The sequence below is a fragment of the Glycine max genome, chromosome 19, assembly GCF_000004515.6.
Source record: "Glycine max cultivar Williams 82 chromosome 19, Glycine_max_v4.0, whole genome shotgun sequence".
Lineage (NCBI taxonomy): Eukaryota > Viridiplantae > Streptophyta > Magnoliopsida > Fabales > Fabaceae > Glycine > Glycine max.
In genome coordinates this window covers 167,085-191,133 of record NC_038255.2, presented here as the reverse complement: position 1 = coordinate 191,133, position 24,049 = coordinate 167,085, and the positions used below count along the sequence as shown (strand labels likewise).

Sequence of the window (24,049 nt, the reverse complement as noted above, 5' to 3'; positions counted from 1 at the left end):
TTGACAAAGTCAATTGTTGATTTGTTATTAAGTATTTAACAAAGATTTTAGGATAATTTAGTTTGCACATATTTCAATTGACATTAACAAAAATAAGAGATAAAAGTAATGTAAAAAAAGGAGGGATATCGAATATAATTTGAAAAAAAAAACCATGACGGTGCGACCATTTAAAAAAATAAAAGTAATGTAAAAAAGGGAGGAATATCTAGTATAATCACACGTGTATATTAATAGACAGAAATAAAAGTAATTTAAAAAAATATCAAATATAATTTGAAAAAAAATAAAAAAAAGTGCAAATATAAATTCCTCATTCTAATTTAAAGCCAAAATACTGTTAACTGTACTAATTTGTTAACAGATTGCTTGTGGGACCATTTGTTTTATGAAAATGTGAAATGTACACGTATGATTGAAAATAAAAGAGAAAGAGAAAAAAATAGAAAATAGAAAATAATTATTATTATAAATATTATGATAAGAAAAAAAAGACAAAAAAAAATTTAAGATAAATATATGTAATACTATCTCTTCTCACATCTTTAGATATTTTATTTTTTTATCTCAAAATAATTTATGTTTTAGAATTTTAAGTCTAATTGAAGTTTTTTCCTCAAATATATATATATATATATATATATATTAGTAGTTTTAGTGCAAACATCAAGGGTAAGGTACTCCTTCTGTCGCATTAATAAGTGTCATGCCAAAATAAGTCTTATGTATTATGTTAATTTTTTAATTATTACTAATATCATTTAACTCTAAATTATTATTATTAATAATAAGATTAGTTTTTATGAAATTATTATATTTTTCATTTATTTATTAACTTTTTAAAGCATGTGAAAAGGAATCTAAAACAACACTTATTATAACTTTGAAAAAAACATACTTATGAAGTGGAGGAAGTATCAACATAATAAATTTTTACTTTCATTAAATATTGAATAATTTATATGCATTAACTTTAAACATCTAAAAATAAATTGGGGAAGTGGTAACAATTAATAACCCGTTGTTTTATACATGCAAGTAAAAGAAACACGCTCATTTAAACTCATCATTCTTTTGTAAAAAAAAATGTCATTCTATTGATTAAAATTTATTCAAAACTATAAAATCTTACTAAAAGAAAAAAATGTTATACACTAACAACATAAATATTTTTACAAAATCATCCGATCACAATCCAATTACAATTTATTATATATGGTAAATTGGTTGACTTTCAAAATAATTTAAACGATAATTTTTTTTATTAAATGTCAGCGTAAAACTATTTTACATGACTAATGCATAGAGATTAAACTCTATTAAAAATGTATGTGAGCAATAATTAAAAAAATGACAAAATACTAAATCAATTTTTCCCATTATAACACACTTTGATGTAAAGCATAGGTTAAAATTAATTTAGATATATATTTAATTATATTGAACAGTTCAAAATAAATCAATTATATTCAACTTTAATTCATTGCAAATAGATGGATCCATTTTGGATAAAAGAAACAAGCGTGACAAATTGGCAGCCAACGATACAAGGTTTCATGAATGCAACACATGAAAGCAAATGTAACCATTTCATCCTTTTCACTTTTTTTTTATCCATGCCACATACATAAACAAGAAAGAGGTGAAGGCCTTTGGATGAACCTTACTTTACAATAATATTACATCTCAGCAACCTCAACCCCAAAATTTTCAGGATACATGTTAAAAAGAGCATGCCAGCCACTCATGCTGTGAACAAAGGTGCTTTGTAAGTTACTAATTGCTACTAAACTCACTATTTGAAATTAGTTAACATTTTATTATTAAGATTCCAGTTCTTAGTTGTTACAATTGGTAAATGTGGTTTATTTAGTTTTCCTAACGGTTATCTGGGACAACCCCAAAGACCAAACGATGTGTTTTGAGGCCTCAGTAACACTGGTTAAAAGCAGAAGAAAGACCCTTTGGTTTCTCTAGAGTCATCTCTTCCAAGCATTAATGCACTTGTACCGGGAGATTCTGGTGGCAACACCGCATTCTCAGATGAAGTAATCTGCAGAGGAACAACCGGCTCTGGTGGTGAAATGGTGGAGAGATATTGAAGGAGCATCTGTATGATTTGACTGAAATTTGGTCGATCATTCGGTTCCTCTTTCCAACATGAAGTTACAATAAGAGCTAATTCCTCAGGAAGGTCTTCAGCACTGGGCCTTGTATTCTGAAATAGTTATATGATTATGTCATGAATCCTTAGTCATATTCATATCATGTAAAGTAAAACTATGATCATAGCCATGTAGAGTATATGAGATAAATGAGAATATAAACTAAAAAAGTACGATGGCCGAATGACATAACTTGAAAAATGAAAAGTGCAGTTGTTCGTGCGTATATTAAGTATCTGAAATTCCAACAACTTAATTAGAGTTACTCTGGCCAAACAAAAATGATGAAATGGTCCTTTTTTGAAGTGTGATAATTGAAAAAAAAAAATGCACATTTGCACACTGATCATATTTAAATGAAATCTACCTTAATTCACACACTCTCAAGGATCATAAACTGTGCAAGTGTGATGACCTTAATCAGAAGTATTATCAAGTAATTATAAGAATGAAATCTACCTTAAAAGCAGCTGCATATGCTGCCTGTAGATTAGACATGCCTTCAAAGGGCAACTTATTATGGATGAGTTCCCACAACACAATTGCAAAGCTGTAGGCATCCACCTTGTGGTTGTAATGCTTCTTCTCACCTTGTCTTAGAGTAACAGTGCTGTAAAGCTGCCATCAAACAGGGAAGTAATGATAAATTACCTAACACAAAATTGGAAGATCGATAACTGTTCAAAGTTTAAAGTGGTTAAGAAGTACTTCTGGAGCCATCCAACGATATGTTCCCATTTCAGCAGTCATCATCTGTCAAGGACTCTTCTCTGGCTAGACCAAAATCAGCAAGTTTGACTGTCTTATGATCGTCTGTCAAGATCAAGTTATCTGCAAAGGATGGAAGAAGAAAGTTATCAGAATTATGCTTGGTCTTTGATACATAGGAGTAGATACTGCTTAATATTACTATCAATTGTATGTTCATCAGAAGCTTCATTTCTAATATTAACATATTCGTGATCATCTCAACTAAAACAAAATGGCTCAGAATGTTTAGTACAAAAATATGGCCTTACAAGGGATAGCAATGCCAGTTTGATCAAAATATTGGGTGTAAATGAATGATAGACTATTTTACAAAAGTTTACAGCAGATAGACTCCTAGAGTAAAGCCTAGCTGTGTATAATGGCTCGTCGTAAAGCCTATTAACAATAACAAAGTCATTTTTCAAAGTATAATTATTTAGACAAGGATAATATTTAGTTTTTGCACTTTCCAATGAAAAACCCACGTTCCAATGTAAATCTACAACTGAGATTCATTTGAATACACATCCCAAATATTGTCAACAGTTCAAAGTTAGATATATCAAAATCAATTCTACCCAAATTAGATAGTATAGAGACCAACAAAGAAAAGGTGCCTTTTCCAATTTGCTTGAAAGGTCTAACTAATCAAGCATGTAAAGAGGAAACAAGTAACTCACACAGAATGCAAAATTCCACAAATCATTAAGTAACAAACTTTTCCATTAAGAGCTACCAGATAAGACTCAACAAAAACCAGGAAGTACAAAATTTATGTAGGCATACCGGGTTTAAGATCGCGGTGAATGATCCCATGAGAGTGTAAACATTCCATTGCTCGGGCAATATCAAGAGCAAATCCAACAGCCACAGGCATATCCAAGCACTTTGGACGCATATTCAAGAGATATTTGCGCAATGTCCCACCTAATTGAAGTTCAGTAACTATAACCATAACAGGTTCTTTGCAGGCCCTAATAAACTGGCATCAAACCAAAATAGAACCTCTAATGAGACACGATACTTCCCAATTCATCAATACCAACATGATTCTTAAGTACTGGTTAACATCAGTCTATTGCCAATTCTGATTAAAATATATATCTAACTAGACTTTTTTAAAAAATAATATTGTTTCTGTCCTTGTATACAACCTTAACCAGATTTTTGTGTTGAACTCTCGACAACATAGCAACCTCTCTGGCAAACCGAGCCTCTCTCCTTGAAATCTCTTCCGGAGTTTCTCCCTTGTTGATAATCTTAACAGCAACATTCTGATTTTTATATCTGCAATTAAAGGAAATCAACAATAGAAACTCAACAAGTCAGCAAATAATCCTACCTAATGGATACAGAATATGTATTTATCCAAACAGATTTAACTGGGAAATTGGATGTGTGTTTGAATTCAACTTGGATCATCCAGAATCACATTGAAATTCCAGCTAATGTGATTTTGGTAAATATATCTCACGTTTGGTAGTTGAGAAGTTGATTCTTAGTCCATAATTGATTTGGAATTAAAACAACTTTAAGTATTTAAGTAGCTTTTGTATTTTGGATCAATAGATTTATTATGAGTTTAACAACTGCTTTTAGAATAAAAATAAATCACCTCACTTTAAAATCAATTATAATCCAAACGAATTTTGTCAACCTCGCCAAACTCATGGAAAGGAGAAGCATAATAATTCTGACTAAGAAATCGAAACAAACTTTGCACTAAATCTTACAAGAAAAAAATAATGAGAAATTTTAGCATAAAAGGATTGAAAAACCAAAATTGAATCCAAAACAGGTTTGACTTACTTTCCTTCATATACTTTGGCATGAGCACCCTCCCCAATTTTTGGACCAATAAATAGTTGTTTCGGATCTACCAGCCACTAGGAATCTAAATTGAAGTCGCCAACTGAGTGAACCTCATTCCCAGATCCCATTTCACTTTTTTTTTTTTTCCTCAAGAAGATGTGGAACTATCTAGCAAGTAGCAGCAACACTCACACACACACACACACAGCAACCACATCATGTCATTCTCAGCATTACACACAGATTCAAATCCCCTCTAACAAAAACTAACAATATTAACAACTAACATTTGTCCATAAAAAAAAACGTGGAAGCATACCAACCAACTAAAAGAAAAAGACCCTTAACTGGAATGAATTATGAATCCGTTGCATGACATCATGGAAGAAGTTATAACCCCTTGTGAGTTTGACAAGAGAAAAAGGCTCGACTTTTGCACACTCCAAAGGCAACTTTTCCCAACACATGCACTCTTATCCCCAAAATAATGGACATAGATCATTAAAAAAATAGGAAAAAAAAATCAACACTTGCCTTTGTTTAGGAGGCAGAGAATAAAACCCCACATGTTAGGAGGCACTCAACAACAAACCAGAAGTTTTAAAAAAAAAAAAATCAAATCAAAGAGCCAAAACAATAGGCCTTGTCAGCAGAAGATTACTTGCAAACGAGAAAATAAAAATATCTAAAAACTTTCTCCTTTTTTAGAGTAAATAGTCAAATTTCTGAAAGTGTGAGGCATGAGAAATTGGTCCATCCGTTCTTCATTTTCTTTGGTTTGCAATTCTTAGATAGAGGTGTCTTTTAGATATAATTGCATTTTTTTTAGTAAAAAATGATTTGAGTATCATTGTTTTTCCTTTTCAATAGTATTTTCTTTCTATAATCCATTATTGCAATTAGGGGTAAGGTGAGAACCCAAACTGATATGTTGGTTTAATTCGGATTTATTTTTAGAGTTGGGATGAAATCCAACCCGACCACTTAATACCCAATTAATATATAAGTTGGATAATGAATTCTATTTTTAAAATCCAATTCAATTCATAATACTATAATATATAAATTAATTATTAAATATAAAATGTAGTAATTTTTATCTAACATAGTTTATTAAATTATTAAATTAAATTATTCATGATTTTTTTTTAAAACTATTGTTTTTTATTTTTATGTTGATTTTGTTTACGTTCTAGGCTAATTTTTAAAGTTTGTTTGATTATGATATCTATATATATAGGGAGGGTGATGGGGGAGATAGAGAAGAGAGGAGAAAGCAATGGGCATTGATAGTGATTCTGTGATATCTCACAAGGCGTATGCGAGGGTGGGTTTGCTCGGAAATCCAAGCGATGTGTATTACGGCAAAACGATATCGTTTAGCGTCGCCAACTTCTGCTCCACCGTCACGCTTGGTCCCTCCGACGAGCCCCTCCACGATCTTCGCGACCACAATTTCACTCCCTCCTACGCCATCAATATTCCTCGCCAGGTAACTACAATTGGATCTAATTAACATTTCTAACATAACTGAGAACACTAAACTACGACCAGCATCATAAAACATGCTCTAAACTTTGTTTGGATAAACCTAAGCATTTAACTTGGAGAAGTTTAATTCATAACCATCTCAAGTTGGAAAGAACAAAGGAATTAAGGGTCCATCAACTAACATCCGAGCAAAGTAACTAATGGTGCCTAATACACTCTTCAATCAATGTAATCTCTAAAAACTCATTCATTTTGTTTACCCTAACAAATGAAATGGAATTGTGGAGTTTGTATTAAACTTGGTTGTTGGGATATTATTGTACAGGTTAATGTTTGGAGGTGATGCCCTCGGGGATTTGAACCTAAAAATGGTAGAGGTTGCTAGACAGGTTGGAGCTGCATCAAAATTTACTCAAAAAGAAGGATTTGTGATACTACCTATTGAACCTTTTCCTTCTCGTCTAAATGAAATTGACTTGAAAACCTTGCAAATAAAGTAATCTGTTTGAGGGTTTGAAAAATAGTTCTCAACAAAATAAAATTTTCATTCACTTAAGACGAGTTATAGATTATTCAATCTGCCCACCATTTTCATATGGTGAGCTAGCACACGGGTTTAAAGCTGGTGGGAGTTGGCATACTCAAAGCGCAATGACAGTTTTGTTTTGGTTACAGACAGAATAAACAGCCAAGATTTTAATTATAGAAGGAATTTAGTTTTTTAATGTAAGTTTGTTCCTTTTTGTTGAGAGGGGATCGAACTTGGAAGTTGTTTTTGTTGGCTTTTGATGAGGGTGGATCTGAGAGTTTGGTTTGTGGTATATTTTGGTTTCGTATGTTTATGGTTGGGATTTGGATCATATGGGCGGTGTTATATAGTTTATGTCTAAGCTTTGGGGGTGCTTTTAGCAGCATATATGAGACCTACAGGATACCTTTGTAATTTGCATCGCTTGTCTGGCCAATTTCATACATCTTGTGCGTAAGTTGGTTAGGTTTAATAAGAGAAAAACTCAAAATCTGCCATTTGTTTTTTTGCAAAAAAAGAAAATTATGGATTGACTTTGTTAAATAAGAGCTGCACTTTTTTTTAAAGAGCTTATGTACGGAGATGTATGTTCAACAGTTACTGTTTGATTTTATTAGTTGAACCAACTTTAGATGCAGTGAAAGGAGTGAATTAAAACGAAGGTCTGTTTGTTTTAAAGTTAGTTAGAATTGACGATGTTCTTCATGTCTAAAGCATTGAATTGCCTATAAAAAATGATGTCTAAATAGAAAAATGTTTTTCATTTAAATAAAAAAACGTGACAGTTGATTTTCTGATGTTAATTGTTAAAACAAATGGAGACTAATTTTATCATGTCTCATTAGATAGGCTATAGACACGGACTAAGGTTTTTCCAGTAAAGGATAAAGCTAAAAAAGGATTGAAAATTGCAACCAGCTTGGCTCATGTAGAATAAAATGAGTGTGTCTACCAATTTGTAAATTTGTAATTTATAAGCACAGACAATCCAATCTTACAGAGTAATTTATACCTATTTGTAACTTGTCCTAATTACAGTAATATACATCATTACTTATCATGTTTTAGAAAACCGTTTGCAACTTTTTACACATCCTAATTTATTCAAACTACTACTTAATGTATCATTTTCTTTACTTATCCTTATTGAAAATCCGGTGTACATTTCACTACATTAATTCTACCTACATTTCTTAAATTACTCCGAATCACTCATCTCTGATTTGTCCCTGTCTAATGTTTCATTACTCTAAAACCATACATTAATTTTAATACTCAACAAATCACTGGTGGAATGAAAACAGAGAACTAGAAAAATTCTATTTTCAAGGACATCATCATAAACAAATTCATTATATCATCATATATTGAATGCCATCATACAGTAATAAGGATAAACAAAAACGATGTCCTATTATTCTCTAAAGAGAAGCAACAGTAAGAAATCAATCACATAATGACATTAGATTCTAGAAGTTAATGAACTTTTATACAAAACCACATGATTCCATCTTAGCCTCCCCACCTTATAAATTCATCAATATCATTCATTCAGCCTAAAACGTTTAATACTGTTGATAACACAATTCAATCTAAGAATATTTACCACGCTGCCAAATGCCTAATCTACACTACATCACTGTGCTACTACAGAGTTTACACTTACAAATATTAAAATTGACGGTGTAAAGACCATCATTTCCTTTCTTTCTGCTTCTTCAAATTCATTACCAAAGAGAGTAATGCAGTAGCAGCTTCAAATTCAATCATCATCACCATCACATAGCCCTTGCATAAGTTCGAGCGGAGAAGCCCAGATTGGAAGATCGAACAAGGTTTGTTTAAGCTGTTCTTCTCTCTTAACGCACACCGCTTCCGCTATGTCGCACAAATTTGACACATCACGAATTATTGCATCCTGCGCCTCCACCTGCTGGCATAAATTATATGCAATTCGATTATGAACCCTATAATTAAAAGTGGAACCCAGGAATTTGCGAATCTAGCAAAATTAGGTCAAAGATTTAGTAAATTGAGGGGTTTTACCTGCAATAGGAGGTCGCGGAGGAGGGAGGTACCGGCGGAATCGGTGGAAGGAAGAGATAGGCTTAGGTTTGGTTGGGGCTGTTGTTGTGGAGTGGTGTGTAGTTGTTGCATTGAGCGCAAGGTGTTCGAGAATGATTCCCATTGAAGAATCTCTTTCTCATACTTGGATTTGAGCTTGAGTAGGGTTTGTTTCTTACGCTCTCTCCGGAATTTTTCCGCCGCCTCTTGGTCGGGCTCGGAGGGCGGCGGCGGTGGGGCGTCGACGCGGCGGCGCTTGCGCTTGAAGACGAAGCCGTCGTCGTTGCAGAGTTCCAATTGGTCGTCTTCCATTTCAAAAATCGGAGAGAGCGCGGGTTTTAGACTTTTTCAAGTTCGATTTTCCGTTTTTCAATTTTCTGCCGCTACTATTCTTTATTTCTTTTTCGTTTTGTTACTTTGTTTCAACTTCTATTCACCACTACTGCCACAACTAACGTGATTGTCATCACATACTAGTACTTGATTGATTGGTAGCTAATACTATATTATTTGATTAATTCTGTGACTTTAATTAGTAGTACCCTATAAAAATTAAGATCTTGGCCTTATATGGGCTTTAATTTTTTTAAGGTGTATGAACTTTAATTGGTATTTAAAACAGTTTAGATTTAGATGACGCTTTAAATAATAAAAAATTAATATTTAAAATGTTGTAATAAAAAAATAAACATAATTTGTAATAATTATAAAGATATTTAAGTTAAAATAAAATTGAAACTTTGTCATGTAAGAATAAAGAGGGTAATGTTAAATGCTCCTATTGTATTTTTTTAATTGGTAAAGTGTAAATGCTCGTAATATTTTATAAAACAATATTATATTAAGAACAAAATATATTTATTGTTTTAAAAAAAATTAAAAAATTTAATACTTTCTTTATATGGTAAATAGAAGGGTTAGTTAAAAAAATGCAAGAGAGTTAATAATTATTCAAATAATTAACAAATTTAAGAAGAATCATATTGGATATGTTTATTCTCACCAGACAAAAATAACACAATCAAGGAGTTTGTTCAAGTAGATGTGTGAATTGTGGTGAATTGTCTAGTTGTCTTTGATTTCTATAAATTAAAAAAAGTGAATGTTTATATAAAAAAATATTTTATAAAAAGAAAATGTTTAACACCTTGAGAGAGGAGTAAAAAAAGTACAAGAGAATATTGATATGATATAATTTATGCTAAAATATGCTTTTCATTTTTATAAATATAAAAATATTTGGAATATGTTTCTACAAAAATTTTGATAGTTTTTTCGTTCTCTTAAAATTAATTTTTTTTTTTGGGATAAAACATACATGATGATCTTGGATCATATAATAATTTCTGGTGGAGGAGGATTGATGATTTATGTTATGTAAGCTTCATTGTTTTTGGTGGTGTCGTTTTTTTATCGATTTTATAGGATGTTAGCTTGATTTAAAGCTTTGTTTATTTGGTAGATATTGCTACCGCGTTTTACTCAAGTTGCCATTTTGGTGTGTCAATGGAAACATATATAACTGATGTAAATTTTTGGCAGGTTGGACTTCATTCTCGGTTTAAGGAAAGCTGAGTTGTCACCTTGTCAAAGTGAAAAAAATTCTTTTCCACCAGATCTTTATTTATGCTTGCTTCTTCTTGTAGACTTATATTATTCATTTACAGGTAGGTCATGCTGGGACTCTTGACCCAATGGCTACTGGTTTGTTGATTGTTTGTGTTGGTAAAACAATGAAACTAGTAAACAGGTGATTCAGAATTTGTTTCTGTTTCACTATCGTGTGGTTTTGTTTTGGTTGAAATTTTTTATCTGAGTAACTTTTATGTTTCGGATATCAAGGGATGATTAAGGGTTATAGTGGTGTTTTCCGTTTGGGGGAGGCTACTTCAACATGGGATGTTGATTCGCCAGTGAGTTAATTTATTTTTCTCATGTGTAAGTTTATGATCCAAAAAAGAAAATGTACTTTTGTCCATCAACTGGAACATCATAAATTCATGTAATCAGTTCTGAACCTTTTCAGCAAAAAAAGTGAATCAAGTGCATCCATATCTAATACTTGATATTCAATAAGTGGAGTAACTTATTTCACTGATTAAATTTCAAGGCTGGATTATAGCGCGTTAGTGGATCTTTATTTGTTGTCATATACATACATGCATATAATAAATCAACAAGTTTTTTATGGACTAAAGAACAATTCCACTGTGATCCTAATCAAATTGATTTTTCTTTGAACAATTAAATAGCTAGGAGAGCATTTGATATATTTTTTCGGAAGTGATACACTGTCCTCAGAACAATTCTTGTGACTGAACTGTTAATCCATTCATTCTAAAATAAGTCACTTTTTCTCTTTGTAAGACCAAAGAATTAGAGTTTTTTCTCTGATTATCTGAGTATGCAATGCTATCTTGCAATCATTCCTAATCATTCATCATACCATCCTCTATTTGGATACATGTACGCTTGTCTAAAATTTAATTTAACTGCAAGACTGGGGGCGGTGACAATTGTTCTTTAGAACATTTTGTCAAGATTGCTTTGGTAGCATGCATATATGGACTTAATCCAACATAAGTAATTTGGGTTCATCAAGGTCTAATATTAAATAATTCTAGTGAAGAGTCGATGTTTTAAGTCTAGTTTGTAGTATTTTGTTGGGGAAACAATGAATAGTCATGAAGATGAGAAAATACTATAATATCCTCCAACAATAACATCAAAGTTGTGTAGTTATTGTTGACTTTATGTTGTGATTTCGCAATTGTGCCCATTTAATTGTTCTCCGAAGAGATTCAAGTGGTAAGTGGTTTTTGTCGTTGAGGTGACCTTCCAAGAATCATTGTGTGTAAATGTTTATATGGTTCTTTTGTCTTCTCTTGTAGGGCAATATTCAGCAGATGATGCATAGGAGTTTCAAGAGCTGAAAGAGGCTATCTCCATAAATCATCTTTAACTTCTCTGCTCTGTTGCTCCCTCCCATGATGATGGGATTTAGAGCCCACGACTGGAAGTTTTCTTTTTTCCTTTTGGGGTAAAAACGTGCAACATAGTTTAGGGGTTGTTGGATTTGAGAAAATATTTTTCTGCTTTAACCTGTCCATGCGCACAGTCCTTCCGCTTGGCTCCATTATATTTCATTTTTTAGTAACAAAATTCTAAATAGATTAAGAAGTAAATTTTTGTTTGAATATTAGAAAAATTACAATTTGAGATATATTAATAATAAAAATTAATAATCCAAAGTAGGGTAGACCTTAGGTGAAGTGTATTAAAGTTTTAATGGATGTAGCAATGATAATAATTTGAACGCAAATATATAATTTAAATATAGTTATTATTATACTTTATTGTTTACAATGTTATAATATATAATATATAATCAAGACATGGATGATAGTTGGTGTTAAACTTTAGCTCAATAGACATAACCAACAATAAAGAAAATCAGTTAAAGTCATGAAACAGACATTGAGGATCGTTGCTACATAATAGATATTTTACATCGGTTATTTAAGACATTTTATGATAGTTATTAATCGTCATCATAGCCAACATCGTAGAAAGTTCGCATCTATGACGAAGGTTCTCAGGAAACTGTCTTAGAAAAGTTATAATTCTAAGACGATTTTTAGGAATATACTCGTCTTAGCATGTGTACAATCTAAAACGTTTTTTCAAAGAATCGTCTTAGAATATCTTTTTTAAAAGTAAAATATATTGAGAATTTTAAAACGATTTTTTCGAGAATCGTCTTAGAATATTTTTTTTAAATAAAATAAAATAAAATATTTTGAGGATTTTAAGATGATTTTTTGATAAAACCATATTAGAATGTAAATGGTTTATGGGATTCTAAGACAGTTTTTTCAAGAATTGTCTTAAAATTATTTTTTTTTAAATAAAATAAAATATTTTGAGGATTCTAATATGGTTTCCTGGGAAAATCGTCTTAGAATGTAGACGTTCTACGACGCTTTTTCAAAGAACCGTTTTAGAATGTGTTTTATCAAGAAAAAAAATTAAAAATTTCATATATATTTCTTACAATCAATCTTAGATTTCTATTCCTAGTCACATGTTATTTGCATTTCATATATTCTGAAATAATAATAATAATAGTAATAATAACATCTAATAATAATAATAATATCAGGACTTTATATATGTGATTTTTCAGAGTATGGTCTCACTATTTCATCCATTTAAACTTATAGACTAATCTCTTTTTTTGTTAGAAAATAATTTTTAAACCTTAGTTGATAATATATGATAGTATCATTGATGTACAATATGCATATTTATATTTTTAAACCTTAGTGATAATAAAAGAAAACTATTTGAAGTATGCAATGTTTGTTTTCTATATGCAGTGATAACAGACAATTTATTGGTAGTAAAAGAACACCCAAATGACCCCAATTATGCATTATAATTCTTGTAGTATCTTAATCAACCAATTAATCAAATTATATTAAGCATCTTTGTTGTTGGCCAAAGACAAAAGAAAACTCACTTCCTAGATAATCACATAGCCACTAAAAAATGAGACATTATACCTGCTTATTAGGAACAATTTTTATAAATTTAGAGAAGAAACTAACATTCAAAATTCAAAGTCCTTTCAGGAACAATTTTATATTAAATGATTTTAAACTTATACATTAGAAAACCTCACATGAAAAATCAAATCATTTACCCGAAAAAAGGAAGCACTTATGTATCTTTAACTTTTCAAAAACATGGGATTCATCTACACTGATTGCCTACACACAAATAGAAGATTGCAACAAAATCAAAAATAATTTTTTTGAAAGGCAAATCAAATAATAATTTGGTAGACAAAAAAGAAAAAGAAATGGGAAAGAAGAAGAAGAACTCTCTTAGCTTAAGATATTTCTGTAAGAAAAAAAGAAGGCTGAAAGTGTATGGTAAAAAAAAGAAAAATAAATCAAAAGACGAAATTACACATCTCATTATGATAGTCGAGACTGCAACCCCAAGTTCAAGCCCAACCAAGTTGAATTTTTTTTTTGGGAAAATGAAGAAAAAGAAGAAATTTCTACAAAGAAACTTTAAAGGAGATAAAACAAAAGGAAGAAAGCAAGACTCAATTTGATAAAAAAAAATTAGAAATATGAGAAAAATAAGGAAAATAGAAATTTGAGAACTAAACTAAGAAAGACAAAATGAAAAATTAAGATTTTTATCACCTTAAACATTGTAAGACTGAAACAAACATTAACTTAATCCCATACAACAACATCATATATCATATCAAAAGAAATAACAAAATAAGTGAAGATAAGTTCAATTTTTTTTAAATAAAATCTTACACAGTTTTAATTTCTGCAAGAAGATGAGAATGTTTCAATGATATGGAAAATAGATGATGAAAACCGCATAACCATGAAAAGAAAACTTTCCTCTTTGTTGTAACAACATTCCATAAAAAATGTTGGGCAAAAAAATGAAATTTAGAATGATCAATCAATTGAAAGCAATTACCTCATTTCTTAGCTTGAAAACAATAATATTGATTGTTCTTGATCTAAAAAATATATAACTAAAACCATAAAAGTAAAAAAATGGCATAATTCATCAGTCAGATGATGATTCATTTTTCTCCTATTCTTAGAGTCATTTTTTTACAATAGCAAGCAATAATATTGGTTGTTCTAGATCTAAAAAATATAACCAAAATCATAAAAGTAAAAGAAATTAGCATAATTCATTAGTCAGATCATGATTCATCTTTCTCCTCCTATTCTCAGAATCATTTTTTCTCTTACAATAGCAATTGACACACACTCATAATGAGACATAAAAATGAAGGAAAAAAAATAAAGAAAGCATATATAATAACTATTCTTGGCTGATAAAAAAAATACAATAACCACTCATTTCTCATTGAATCCACTCAACACTCAATCACAACCAATACATACACTGCACAAAGGCAATTCACACACACAACACTCACTTATTCTCCTTGTATCAATACACACAACCTCACTCATAGCCTTTTCTAAAAATCCCTCATAGAACAAAACAAAATTCTCTATCTTTTCACAATGATTCTTCATTCTCAAAACAAATTTTTTCTTAATTTCTAAATCTGATAACTATTTATGAGCTAGTCAACTCTTGTTTGAATACTATTTATATTCCCTCTCTCAAGTAAATGTCTTCAAGTAGTTCCTTTTTTCCTTGTCCTAAAAGGAGCAAAGTTAATAAGAATAACTTAATCTTGGATCAATGACAAAGGAATACCTTAATCACATGCCAGTAACAATGTTTTAATCAATAAAGTAATTAGATTGAAAAAAGCCTCAACTGACTTATGTTTGATTTCTTATATCAGAATGTAAATATATAGGTTACGATGAGGGAAAAAAAACATTGGAAGCACAACATCAATTTCTTATATCAGAATATAAATATATATGTCACGATGAGAGAAAAAAAATAACGTAGGAAGCACAACATCAAAAAATACAAAGGAAAACAGATAATTAAAACAAACAAAACACATTTTATTATTTCTCCATTTTATGCTCATTGGTGTTCTAAGAGTACCCTTTCGAAGCCCTGGGGAAGAAGATGCATCTTGGGTTGGATCACCAATCAAAATGAGAAAAGAGAGAAAGAGAGAGAGAGAGAAAGAGAGAAACAAAATCGAAGATGGAGACTAAAGGGATTAATATTTTTTTAGAAGAAGAATAATAAGAATGAGAAAATGATGAAAGGGAGAGACAAAAATAGAGAGAGGGAGTTGGGTTTGCTATTTGTGAAGAGAAGAAAAAAGAAAGAAAGAAAGAACATACAATAAAAGCTAGAAGGGATAAGGAGGAAAAAGAAAAAAGAAAGAGAGAGAATCTTACTAGAGAAAGTGGAAGGAGCGAGAGATAGATTGAAAATAATAAAATAAAAAGATAAAAATAATCATAATTTGGATAATGGTCTAAAAATTAAGAAGGCTTACAATGTTAATTATTCTTTTCCACTAATATTCATAATAAATGTCACTTTAATTTTTGAATTTAATATTAATAATACTTTTTTCATCTATTTAATAAGGTTAGTTTTATAAAATTATTATTCTCTTTCATCTAATTATTAATAAGGTTAGTTTTCTTGGCATGTATAAAATAATTTAAGATGACACTTACTTTAAGATGAGAGTAACAACTATTAATAGGTTTATAAATGAGGTCATTGTTTGTTTTGGTATAGAAAACATTTAATATTTCATTAATTAAAAATAGAAAATATCAAATTATAATAAATGATTATGAATTGATTCATATTGGTACATTAAAGGCTTACACAAATTATCATAATTTTTATGGGTATTTGTGCAACTTTTTATATCAAGTTTTACTATTTTCTTTCATTTAATGATTAATTTTTCTTGTGTAAAACAACGACACTTTTGTTAAGACACGGAGGGAGTAGCATCTATTAATATGTTTGTAAATGAGACGGTTGTATTTGTATAGGAAAATATTTAATATCCCATTAGTTAAACAATATAAAAATATTAAATTATAATAAATGATTCATTGAAGGCGTACACAAATTACCATATATATATATATATATATATATATATATATGTGTGTGTGTGTGTGTGTGTGTATTTGCCCAACTTTATGTATAAAGAAACACATATACTTTGAAATCAGTGTATGAAGCTATTGAGAAATGATGGTTTCAATCTCCAAAGTTACGTTAGTACTTTATGTATTGATAATGGTACTTCTTGGTTTGCAGATGAAGGGCACTGAGAGCGAAGTTTTACCTTCCAAAGTAAAAGATGGACTTCTTCCTTCCAAAGTAAACATTGAAATAACCAACCATTTAACTATGAAGTACCTAGTTGTTCATTGCAAAGACAAGCATCATGATCTTGGCTCTCAATTACTAAATGTTGCGAAACATATAATTTTAGTGTTAGCCTAATTTATTTAAAGATGTAACCTTGTACTTTTGTCGCTTTGTATGGTATGGAGCAGTGCGTTATTTTGACATTTATAGACAAGATCGAGATCATTGTTTTGGTAGTCGGTGTTATTGGGAGATATTTGAGATTGGGCCATGTAAGATTAATCCAAGGTCTACTGAATGTTTTATCTGGAATCCATAGGAAGGATGTTACTTATGGAACAGAACTCTTTGTACTTTTCTATTTTCTCTTGAAGTTAATGGAGAGTAAAGGATAATTTAATAAAATAATATATTATATATAATGCATACATTGTTATTCTTCAACTTATGGGTAAACATTACGAAGAAATTATTATATGAATCTTTATCATTTTCTAAGCATGACATTTATATATTTGGCTAACTTTATCTTTATAACAACACATACTAGCTTAGTTATAACATTATTTTCTTTATCAATGGGAATTAGTTTGACGTAGGGGTTGATTAGACTAGTCCTTCATAACACAAGATGATTTCTTGTGAGCAGGTCAAGAAGTCTATTAAAGGAGAGTTTATATTTTTTTTTTGTTTTGTAACTTTCCAAATGTTTAATTTCTAATAAATAATATTTTTTTGAAAATTAATTTTTTTAACATAAAATTAAAACTAATTTTTATTTTAAATGATAACAATATTAACTGTTACTATCATAACAACAAACACACCACTAATCTTATATAACAAAATATATGAGGAGATAATATATAATTCCACCTCAAATTAAATACGAAACAAATATTAACATTTAATATTAGATAACATCATTAAATATTTTAATGTAATTTATTTGAAGTAATAATTAACGACTGTATCATTAATGTTTGTGAACTAAACTTTTTTTTTCCATAAGAATTAAACATTATATTAAAGATTTACAAAACTCACACGTTATATTTAATTAACTGAGTTAAACTTTCTTGATTGTGAAGTCACCTTTAATTTTATAATTTTATTTTGTAATATTTATCTCTCTATAATTAATTTTATTTTAACCTTAGTATAAGGTCATGTCACATATAAGTAATTAGTCTAGTAATATCAAAAGCCTTAGATAATATTTTGGCCCCTATAGTATTTTTTTTTCTTTTGATGGTTATTATATTAATTGTTACTTTTGCTTTGGTTCTGTTGAAATTTTATTTAAATCTTTATTTTTTTCATTTTATTCCTTTCACATCAATATTAAAGAGTACACAAATAAAGGAATATTTTGCTAATAAATATTTAAAAAGTAGATAAGAAATATGGGATAGAAAATAATAAATAATAACAACATTTTATTTAAATTTTAAAAGACTTTTCTATAAATAACATTTGAAGTCATATTTGTATTATTTCTATTATTAATAAAAATATTTTTGTTAATAGAATATTATTAGAAAAGATATGAAACATTTTTATTATTAACAAAAAATATTTAAATTTTGTTAATATATCGACATTCAGATGTTTTGTATTAAATTTTTATAAGAAAAAATTAAAAAATATTAAAAATTATGCTATATTCATGTCTATCGGTTGACACAAAATTAGACTAAAATTTAACAATCAATAAAAATATTCCTATTCTATTAATTCAATTAGGCTAAAATTTAACAAATCAAACATTATTTAGACCATGAAGGAAACACAAATCAAAACAATTATGCATAAAGTTGACATCCATTCATAAGCTTAAAATTGATTTCGTTAAAGGTTATGTTTGGTCAAACTAGCCAAAAAATTAAGTGAAACTAAAAGATTAGTGGGTAGCCCAGGGTGGGAAGCTGGGAAACTGGTAGTTAAAGTGAAAAACTAACTTATTAAATTATAAGTATTTGATAAAACTAACTCTTCAAGTAACTAAAAAGTGTAAAATTATCAAAGTAGCTGAGGGTGGGAAGCTAGAAAACTTGTAGTTGAAATGAAAAATTAACTTATTAAATTATAAGTATTTGATAAAACTAACTAATGAAGTAACTAAAAAGTGCAAGATTATAGAAAAATAATAAAATCATGATTGATTTAAAAAGGATAATTATGAAATTTGATAAATATATTAAGGATAAAAAAGAAAAAAATATAAAAAATTAAAAACTAATATTTAAAAAAAATGATACTTATAATAATGTTTAAGAAAACATTAAAAAACTCTAACAAAAAACTTATTTATTGAACAATCAAATAAATTTTTTAGTTAATAAAAGAAAATCAGAACTAACTGAAATGTTTTGTGAAAGTCAAAATATTCCTATTGGATTTCATTCAATTTCATGTTATATTTTTCTCATAATTTCTTATTGATGTTCCCCTTATATGTCTCTAATTAATTGGAATCCTTTCTCAAATATGTTTTTCAGATGAATGCATTCATTAGTGTCATGGCCATAATCATCATGAAAAACACAAAACTTCTTCCTATTTATATTAGCTTTTCTTCTTAAAGTCGGTGGGTGTTGGACTTGTGTGGGTTCAATTTAATATATTTCATCATAAATTTTTGCTGGTTCATCACTAATGGGGCATAATTATTCAACTTGCCCCTTGATTCCTACCCAATTTAGTTGTAAAGGTGGTTGTGTTTTGATGTCGGTCTTAGCCTTGAACCTTAGCTTTGTCGTGACATTTCTCCTATTCCTTCTCCTTTGTATTAAAAGAAATTAGGGTAGTAGAGTCAACCCCAGCTTCTTGAAGATGTTTTTTTACTGACATAATTTGCAACATTGATTCTGGACGCCTTTATGCTCCTAGGTCTTAAATTAGCCAAGGATAGGACTAAAACTACTATATAGAGTTAAATATCTTGAAACAAAAAATTAGGCTTAAGTAAGGCTTCCTTGTAGAATCTTCCCAAAAAACTCTTTAACACTTGTTGTGGCTACTGAATGGTATTGGCCAATGTGTTAGAATCCCTGATGGTTTCTCACACTATGATAAAACACTAGAGAAGGCTACTGCAAGATCACCCTGTCTTTAAGAAAGAGATTGAAACCACCTTAGTGTCTCTCCTTTTATATCTTAAGAAAAGTTCTATACCTTAGCACAATTATGTTAGTGAAAGGATGTTGGAAAGAAACATACCCTAATCCTGCCACATAAATATTGTAAGACATACCTGCTCAGTACATATCAGGGGTGGTCATGACTTATGTTGGCTGAGAGCTGAAACATTGTATCGAGGTTCGTCATATTGAAATAGGTTTTGCCTTCGATCGAAGGACAACTAATTACTTATGCTCCAATTTCCTAACCAGTTCTGAAGGTTGTTTCTATCCAGCAGTATTTTATTCCTAAAACCTTTGTATTATATATGTTGTCCCTCTGGGATCGACTACTAGAACTTAATTCAAGTCGAGATGGAACAATGGGACTATGAGGCAAATATAAACGATCGAATTGTCTATCATCTTGTATTGACCATAATGGGTAGGAATTAAATTTAGTTACTAGATTTCACACACGACACACCAATGACACTACATTTTGTGTATTTGGATCGAATTTCCTGTAGTCAAAATAAAATACATTTACTATATACTACATAGTAATGATGTGAAGCAGTATAAATTGTTGTCCTTCACTGCAGTAAATTCAGACACGTAAAATCGAAATTCAAATTAACACTTACTGATGAATTAGAAACATCCATTGTGAGTAACCATAAAACTCTTAACTTTATGGCATGATTACTACACTTGTTTGTCTTTAGTCTCTCGTTGAATCCAGTGGATATAACTACTGTATGAATGTACGTGGAGGATAGACATTTGTCCATTTGCATGTAAATCTCTTTTTAGTGGGAGACAGATATGATTTTAGTTAGTTTCCATTTGTTAGCTAGCTAGGTGGATGGCAGTGATTTGGATTGTACAGTTATGAAACATCTGTCCCAATTTCAACCATAAAGACTGTCTGATTTTGTTATAAGAATATACAAGAGTATATAAAACTTTTTTCACTTCAATGTGAATGCATATTTTTTTTTCTCAATATATAATATTAATCCTAGCCCAAGCAAGAGAGATTAACATCACTTTCATGAAGAGGGAAAAGGTTGATATTAAACATGTACAGAGGGAATCAAGGAGGCACAGCACACAAGATTCATGTGAGTGGCATGGTAAAAGACACCAAATTAAAAACAAAATATAAGTCCAAGTCATGAAGTGAAGTCATTGACAACGTCATGTAGCTTTCTTTCCAATACTTGAGAGCAAATCTGGTCCATGGTGCGGTAGAAAGAGAGCAGATCAGACAATTGCTCCACTGACATCTTTCCCATTACATTTTTGGCCATTTTTTCCCTTACTTCATTCAGCTTCAGTCTCTCAACGTATGACCCTCCATTCCTAACTGTTGCCCCCATTTGCTTTAACCGATTCTCTTGTTGCACACTTAACGCCGTGTTTGACTGCATGCAAGTTATGCATACTTTCATTCTTCAATAAGTCAAAATGTCGGTGGAATGGAAACTGTTTATCACAATTCTATATGCTTAAAAATTGAAGGGTAAAATAGAACACCCTTTTTGTGGTTCATCTACTTTTTTAGTTTTTAATCCCTAAATTTAATATTAAAGTATTTAGACTAAGTTGATTCTTCTTATAATATACTGTACTAAATTGATTAATCTAGTGACAGATGAAAATTTGTAAGAAATATTATACCAAATAGATATAATATTATTAGTCATGTAAGTTGACAGAAGATTAAAAATAATTTAAAAATTTAAACACTACTAAACTGAAAGAAAACAAAACAAGAAGAGATATTATATATAGTCAAAATTAAATAAATATGAAAAATGTGGAATTTAGTACCTCCAAAAATTCTGCTCCAATTTCAAGTTCAGAGTCTTTGGAGGAGCAATTCCCGCGACCCATGGTGTATAGGTTTTTGGCAAGTGAGAAGCTACGCACTATAATTTTCCTCTTGCTCTCCATTTCCTTGTTAAGTTTCAGAGGCTTTGGCACAGATGTCAAACTATTCAGCTTCTTCTGATAAGCAATCACTGCCTTTACAAATTCCTGCATAACAATAATAATGTATTGCATGTTAGCTCAATGAGTACTCAATTAATATCATGAAATAAATGAAATCTCTCAACTATAAGCAACCTTATAGGCGAAGGGGCATCCAGGGTAATCAAATTCATCGGAATCAGGCTTTCTCATACGCTCAGGGTGAAATTGCAATCCCATGATAAATTTGCCATCTTGAGGATTATAACATTCAGGATCATAAAACCCTTCAATCAAACCATCAGAAGCAAAGGCCATAGGGATAAAACGTTCAGCCAACTTCTTAACCCCTTGATGGTGATAGCTATTCACCAAAATCTCCATTTCTTCCCCTTCTTCTTTTTCTTCTTCTTCACCCTGAAACCAATGACACAAAGGGGTGTTTTTGACCAGTTTAACAGCATGTCTATGACCATCATAATCATCATAGTTGATGTGCATCACTCTCTGGCTTTGATCACATTTTTTTGAAAGCTCTTTCCCTATGTCCTGGTAAAGGGTACCCCCACATGCAACATTGAGAACCTGGGAGCCCCTGCAGATTCCCAAGTAGGGAATGTTCCTTTCGAGGCAGAGTTTGGCCAGACTCAACTCAATTGAGTCTTTCTCTTTGTCAATGGAGGTGTCACTCGCATGAAGCCTTCTGATTTCTTCCAACTCCTCTTGGGAAAGATCCAAGCCATCACTGTCATGATCGTCGTTGTGATCATACCAACATGCCTCAATATCTTCACCTTCACAGAAAAGAAAGGAAATATAAGGCTGTGGGTTCAAATCTCTCATAAAAAACACTAACAATACTAACAACTAATATTTATCGATAAAAAAAACTAACAATACTAACAACTAATATTTATCGATAAAAAAAAAAAAACCTTCGCAGAGAAGAACACCATGAATTGGCTCAAAGCTGTTGAGCAACGTGTGAACGCCGGAAACGCGAGGGACAATCACGGGCACCCCACCGTAGCTTACTATAAGGTCAAGGTGGTATTCTCCTGCAAAAAAAAAAATGATTAAATGGTAAATTATGATTTTTTTTTTTGTTAAGAGTTGAAATGAAGTTAGCTTATTGTTAGTTTCTTACCAACGAAATCAACGAACTTGTTTTTGCGAACGGTTCGCCTGGAAACGATGAGAATACGAGGGAGAATGCCACAGATATCGGAAGACATTATTAATATTATGAGATTTTGTAATATAATTGCTTCTGGCTTCTATTATATTGTATTCCAACACCTTATTCCTCTGCTTCTCCTTCTATTTATAGGGGTGGTGAAGTGAAGTTCAACACATCAACACGATTCCTAAACTTTCTGTTAAGAAAATACTCTACCTACCCAAACTCATATTATCTTCACCTTGTCAACAAGACACTGGTCTGATTTACATTGGACTGGTTTTTCTTAAATAATATCTTACTAATCTGAATAAAAAAATATGATTTAAAAAAATAAATTTTATTAAAGTGATTGGAAGAAAAAAAATTCACTAAAATATCAATCATGTGCATATTAATCACCACAAAACTCATAAATACTACAAATCAATTACTTGATAATAAAAAATATTATCTTCACGGTTTCTCTTTTACAATGTTAAAATTAGGATTACTCTAATTAACTCAATCTAGACTATAAATAGAGAAATAAAGATTAAAATAATACTAAAATGTGTGTTCAATCATTGAATGATTTTCTCGTAAAAAAATATATTTATACAGCCCTAATTTATGCCAATTAATAAGTACTATATAATTATTTATATGTCAACATCACATTATTCTAAACATAAATAAAATAAAACTACAGTTTATATAGTAAATATCTAATACCATCTTATGTAGTATTTTAATTACTTAATTTTGACAATACATTTGGTTGAAAAAAAGTAAAGTGGGAGGAAAAAATTGCGGATAATGAACTTTTTTCTTTTATTTGATTGGAGAGAAAATAGAAGATAAAGAAAAAGAAAAGTTTACTTCTACAAAAGTTTAAGTTTATTCTTCCTTCCATCTTCTTTGTAATTCAAATTTCTAATTTTTTCCTTCGTCCAATCAAATGAACTAAAAAAATTTAGTTTAGTGCTTTTTTTATAAGATCTAATCTAAAATATATTTTTATGGATTATTTTTTCACAAAAATAACTGTAATCGTCAATCATTTTTGTAAGTTCAATAAATAATAAGTATAATATATTAATCTCTTAGAGTCTTTAGTAGTCTAATTTTGTTTTGTAAA

General features: G+C 30.1%; 3 protein-coding genes and 1 pseudogene across 5 annotated transcripts; 1 reads left to right on the top strand and 3 right to left on the bottom strand.

The window, feature by feature from the left end:
* Positions 1-1,798: 1,798 nt before the first annotated feature.
* Positions 1,799-5,204, bottom strand: LOC100783313 (serine/threonine/tyrosine-protein kinase HT1-like; annotated as a pseudogene).
* A 767-nt stretch (positions 5,205-5,971) lies between these two features.
* LOC100783853 (probable glucuronokinase 2) lies at positions 5,972-7,161 on the top strand. Its single transcript, XM_003554782.5, has 2 exons — positions 5,972-6,219; positions 6,544-7,161. The coding sequence occupies exons 1-2, from the start codon at positions 6,007-6,009 to the stop codon at positions 6,559-6,561; spliced, it is 231 nt and encodes a 76-aa protein (XP_003554830.1). The 5' UTR covers positions 5,972-6,006; the 3' UTR covers positions 6,562-7,161.
* A 980-nt stretch (positions 7,162-8,141) lies between these two features.
* Positions 8,142-9,279, bottom strand: LOC102664771 (uncharacterized). Of its 2 annotated transcripts, none has more exons than XM_006603728.4 (2): positions 8,794-9,279; positions 8,142-8,677 (listed from the first exon to the last, which is right to left on the bottom strand). In XM_006603728.4, the coding sequence occupies exons 1-2, from the start codon at positions 9,121-9,123 to the stop codon at positions 8,510-8,512; spliced, it is 498 nt and encodes a 165-aa protein (XP_006603791.1). In that variant the 5' UTR covers positions 9,124-9,279; the 3' UTR covers positions 8,142-8,509. The 2 variants fall into 2 exon arrangements, with proteins under 2 accessions (XP_006603791.1, XP_006603790.1); XM_006603727.4 differs by having other exon boundaries at positions 8,142-8,680; positions 8,794-9,255.
* An 11,543-nt stretch (positions 9,280-20,822) lies between these two features.
* LOC100785626 (putative glutamine amidotransferase GAT1_2.1) lies at positions 20,823-23,151 on the bottom strand. Of its 2 annotated transcripts, none has more exons than XM_003555014.5 (5): positions 22,897-23,139; positions 22,685-22,807; positions 21,906-22,543; positions 21,609-21,815; positions 20,823-21,199 (listed from the first exon to the last, which is right to left on the bottom strand). In XM_003555014.5, exons 1-5 carry the CDS (start codon positions 22,982-22,984, stop codon positions 20,948-20,950), a joined length of 1,308 nt encoding a protein of 435 aa, XP_003555062.1. In that variant the 5' UTR covers positions 22,985-23,139; the 3' UTR covers positions 20,823-20,947. The 2 variants fall into 2 exon arrangements, with proteins under 2 accessions (XP_003555062.1, XP_014627541.1); XM_014772055.3 differs by having other exon boundaries at positions 21,092-21,260; positions 22,897-23,151.
* Between the last annotated feature and the right edge of the window lie 898 nt (positions 23,152-24,049).

What these genes read in the sequence shown, in the direction of transcription:
- LOC100783853 (XM_003554782.5), top strand. Translation starts at nt 6,007, where the DNA reads ATGGGCATTGATAGTGATTCTGTGATATCTCACAAGGCGTATGCGAGG.
- LOC102664771 (XM_006603727.4), bottom strand. Translation starts at nt 9,123, where the DNA reads ATGGAAGACGACCAATTGGAACTCTGCAACGACGACGGCTTCGTCTTC. An exon ending in TCCGCGACCTCCTATTGCAG is followed by an intron (nt 8,681 to 8,793) that starts GTAAAACCCCTC and finishes AATTTATGCCAG; the next exon opens with CAGGTGGAGGCGCAGGATGC.
- LOC100785626 (XM_003555014.5), bottom strand. Translation starts at nt 22,984, where the DNA reads ATGTCTTCCGATATCTGTGGCATTCTCCCTCGTATTCTCATCGTTTCC. An exon ending in CAAGTTCGTTGATTTCGTTG is followed by an intron (nt 22,808 to 22,896) that starts GTAAGAAACTAA and finishes TTTTTTTTGCAG; the next exon opens with GAGAATACCACCTTGACCTT. An exon ending in TGGTGTTCTTCTCTGCGAAG is followed by an intron (nt 22,544 to 22,684) that starts GTTTTTTTTTTT and finishes TTTTCTGTGAAG; the next exon opens with GTGAAGATATTGAGGCATGT.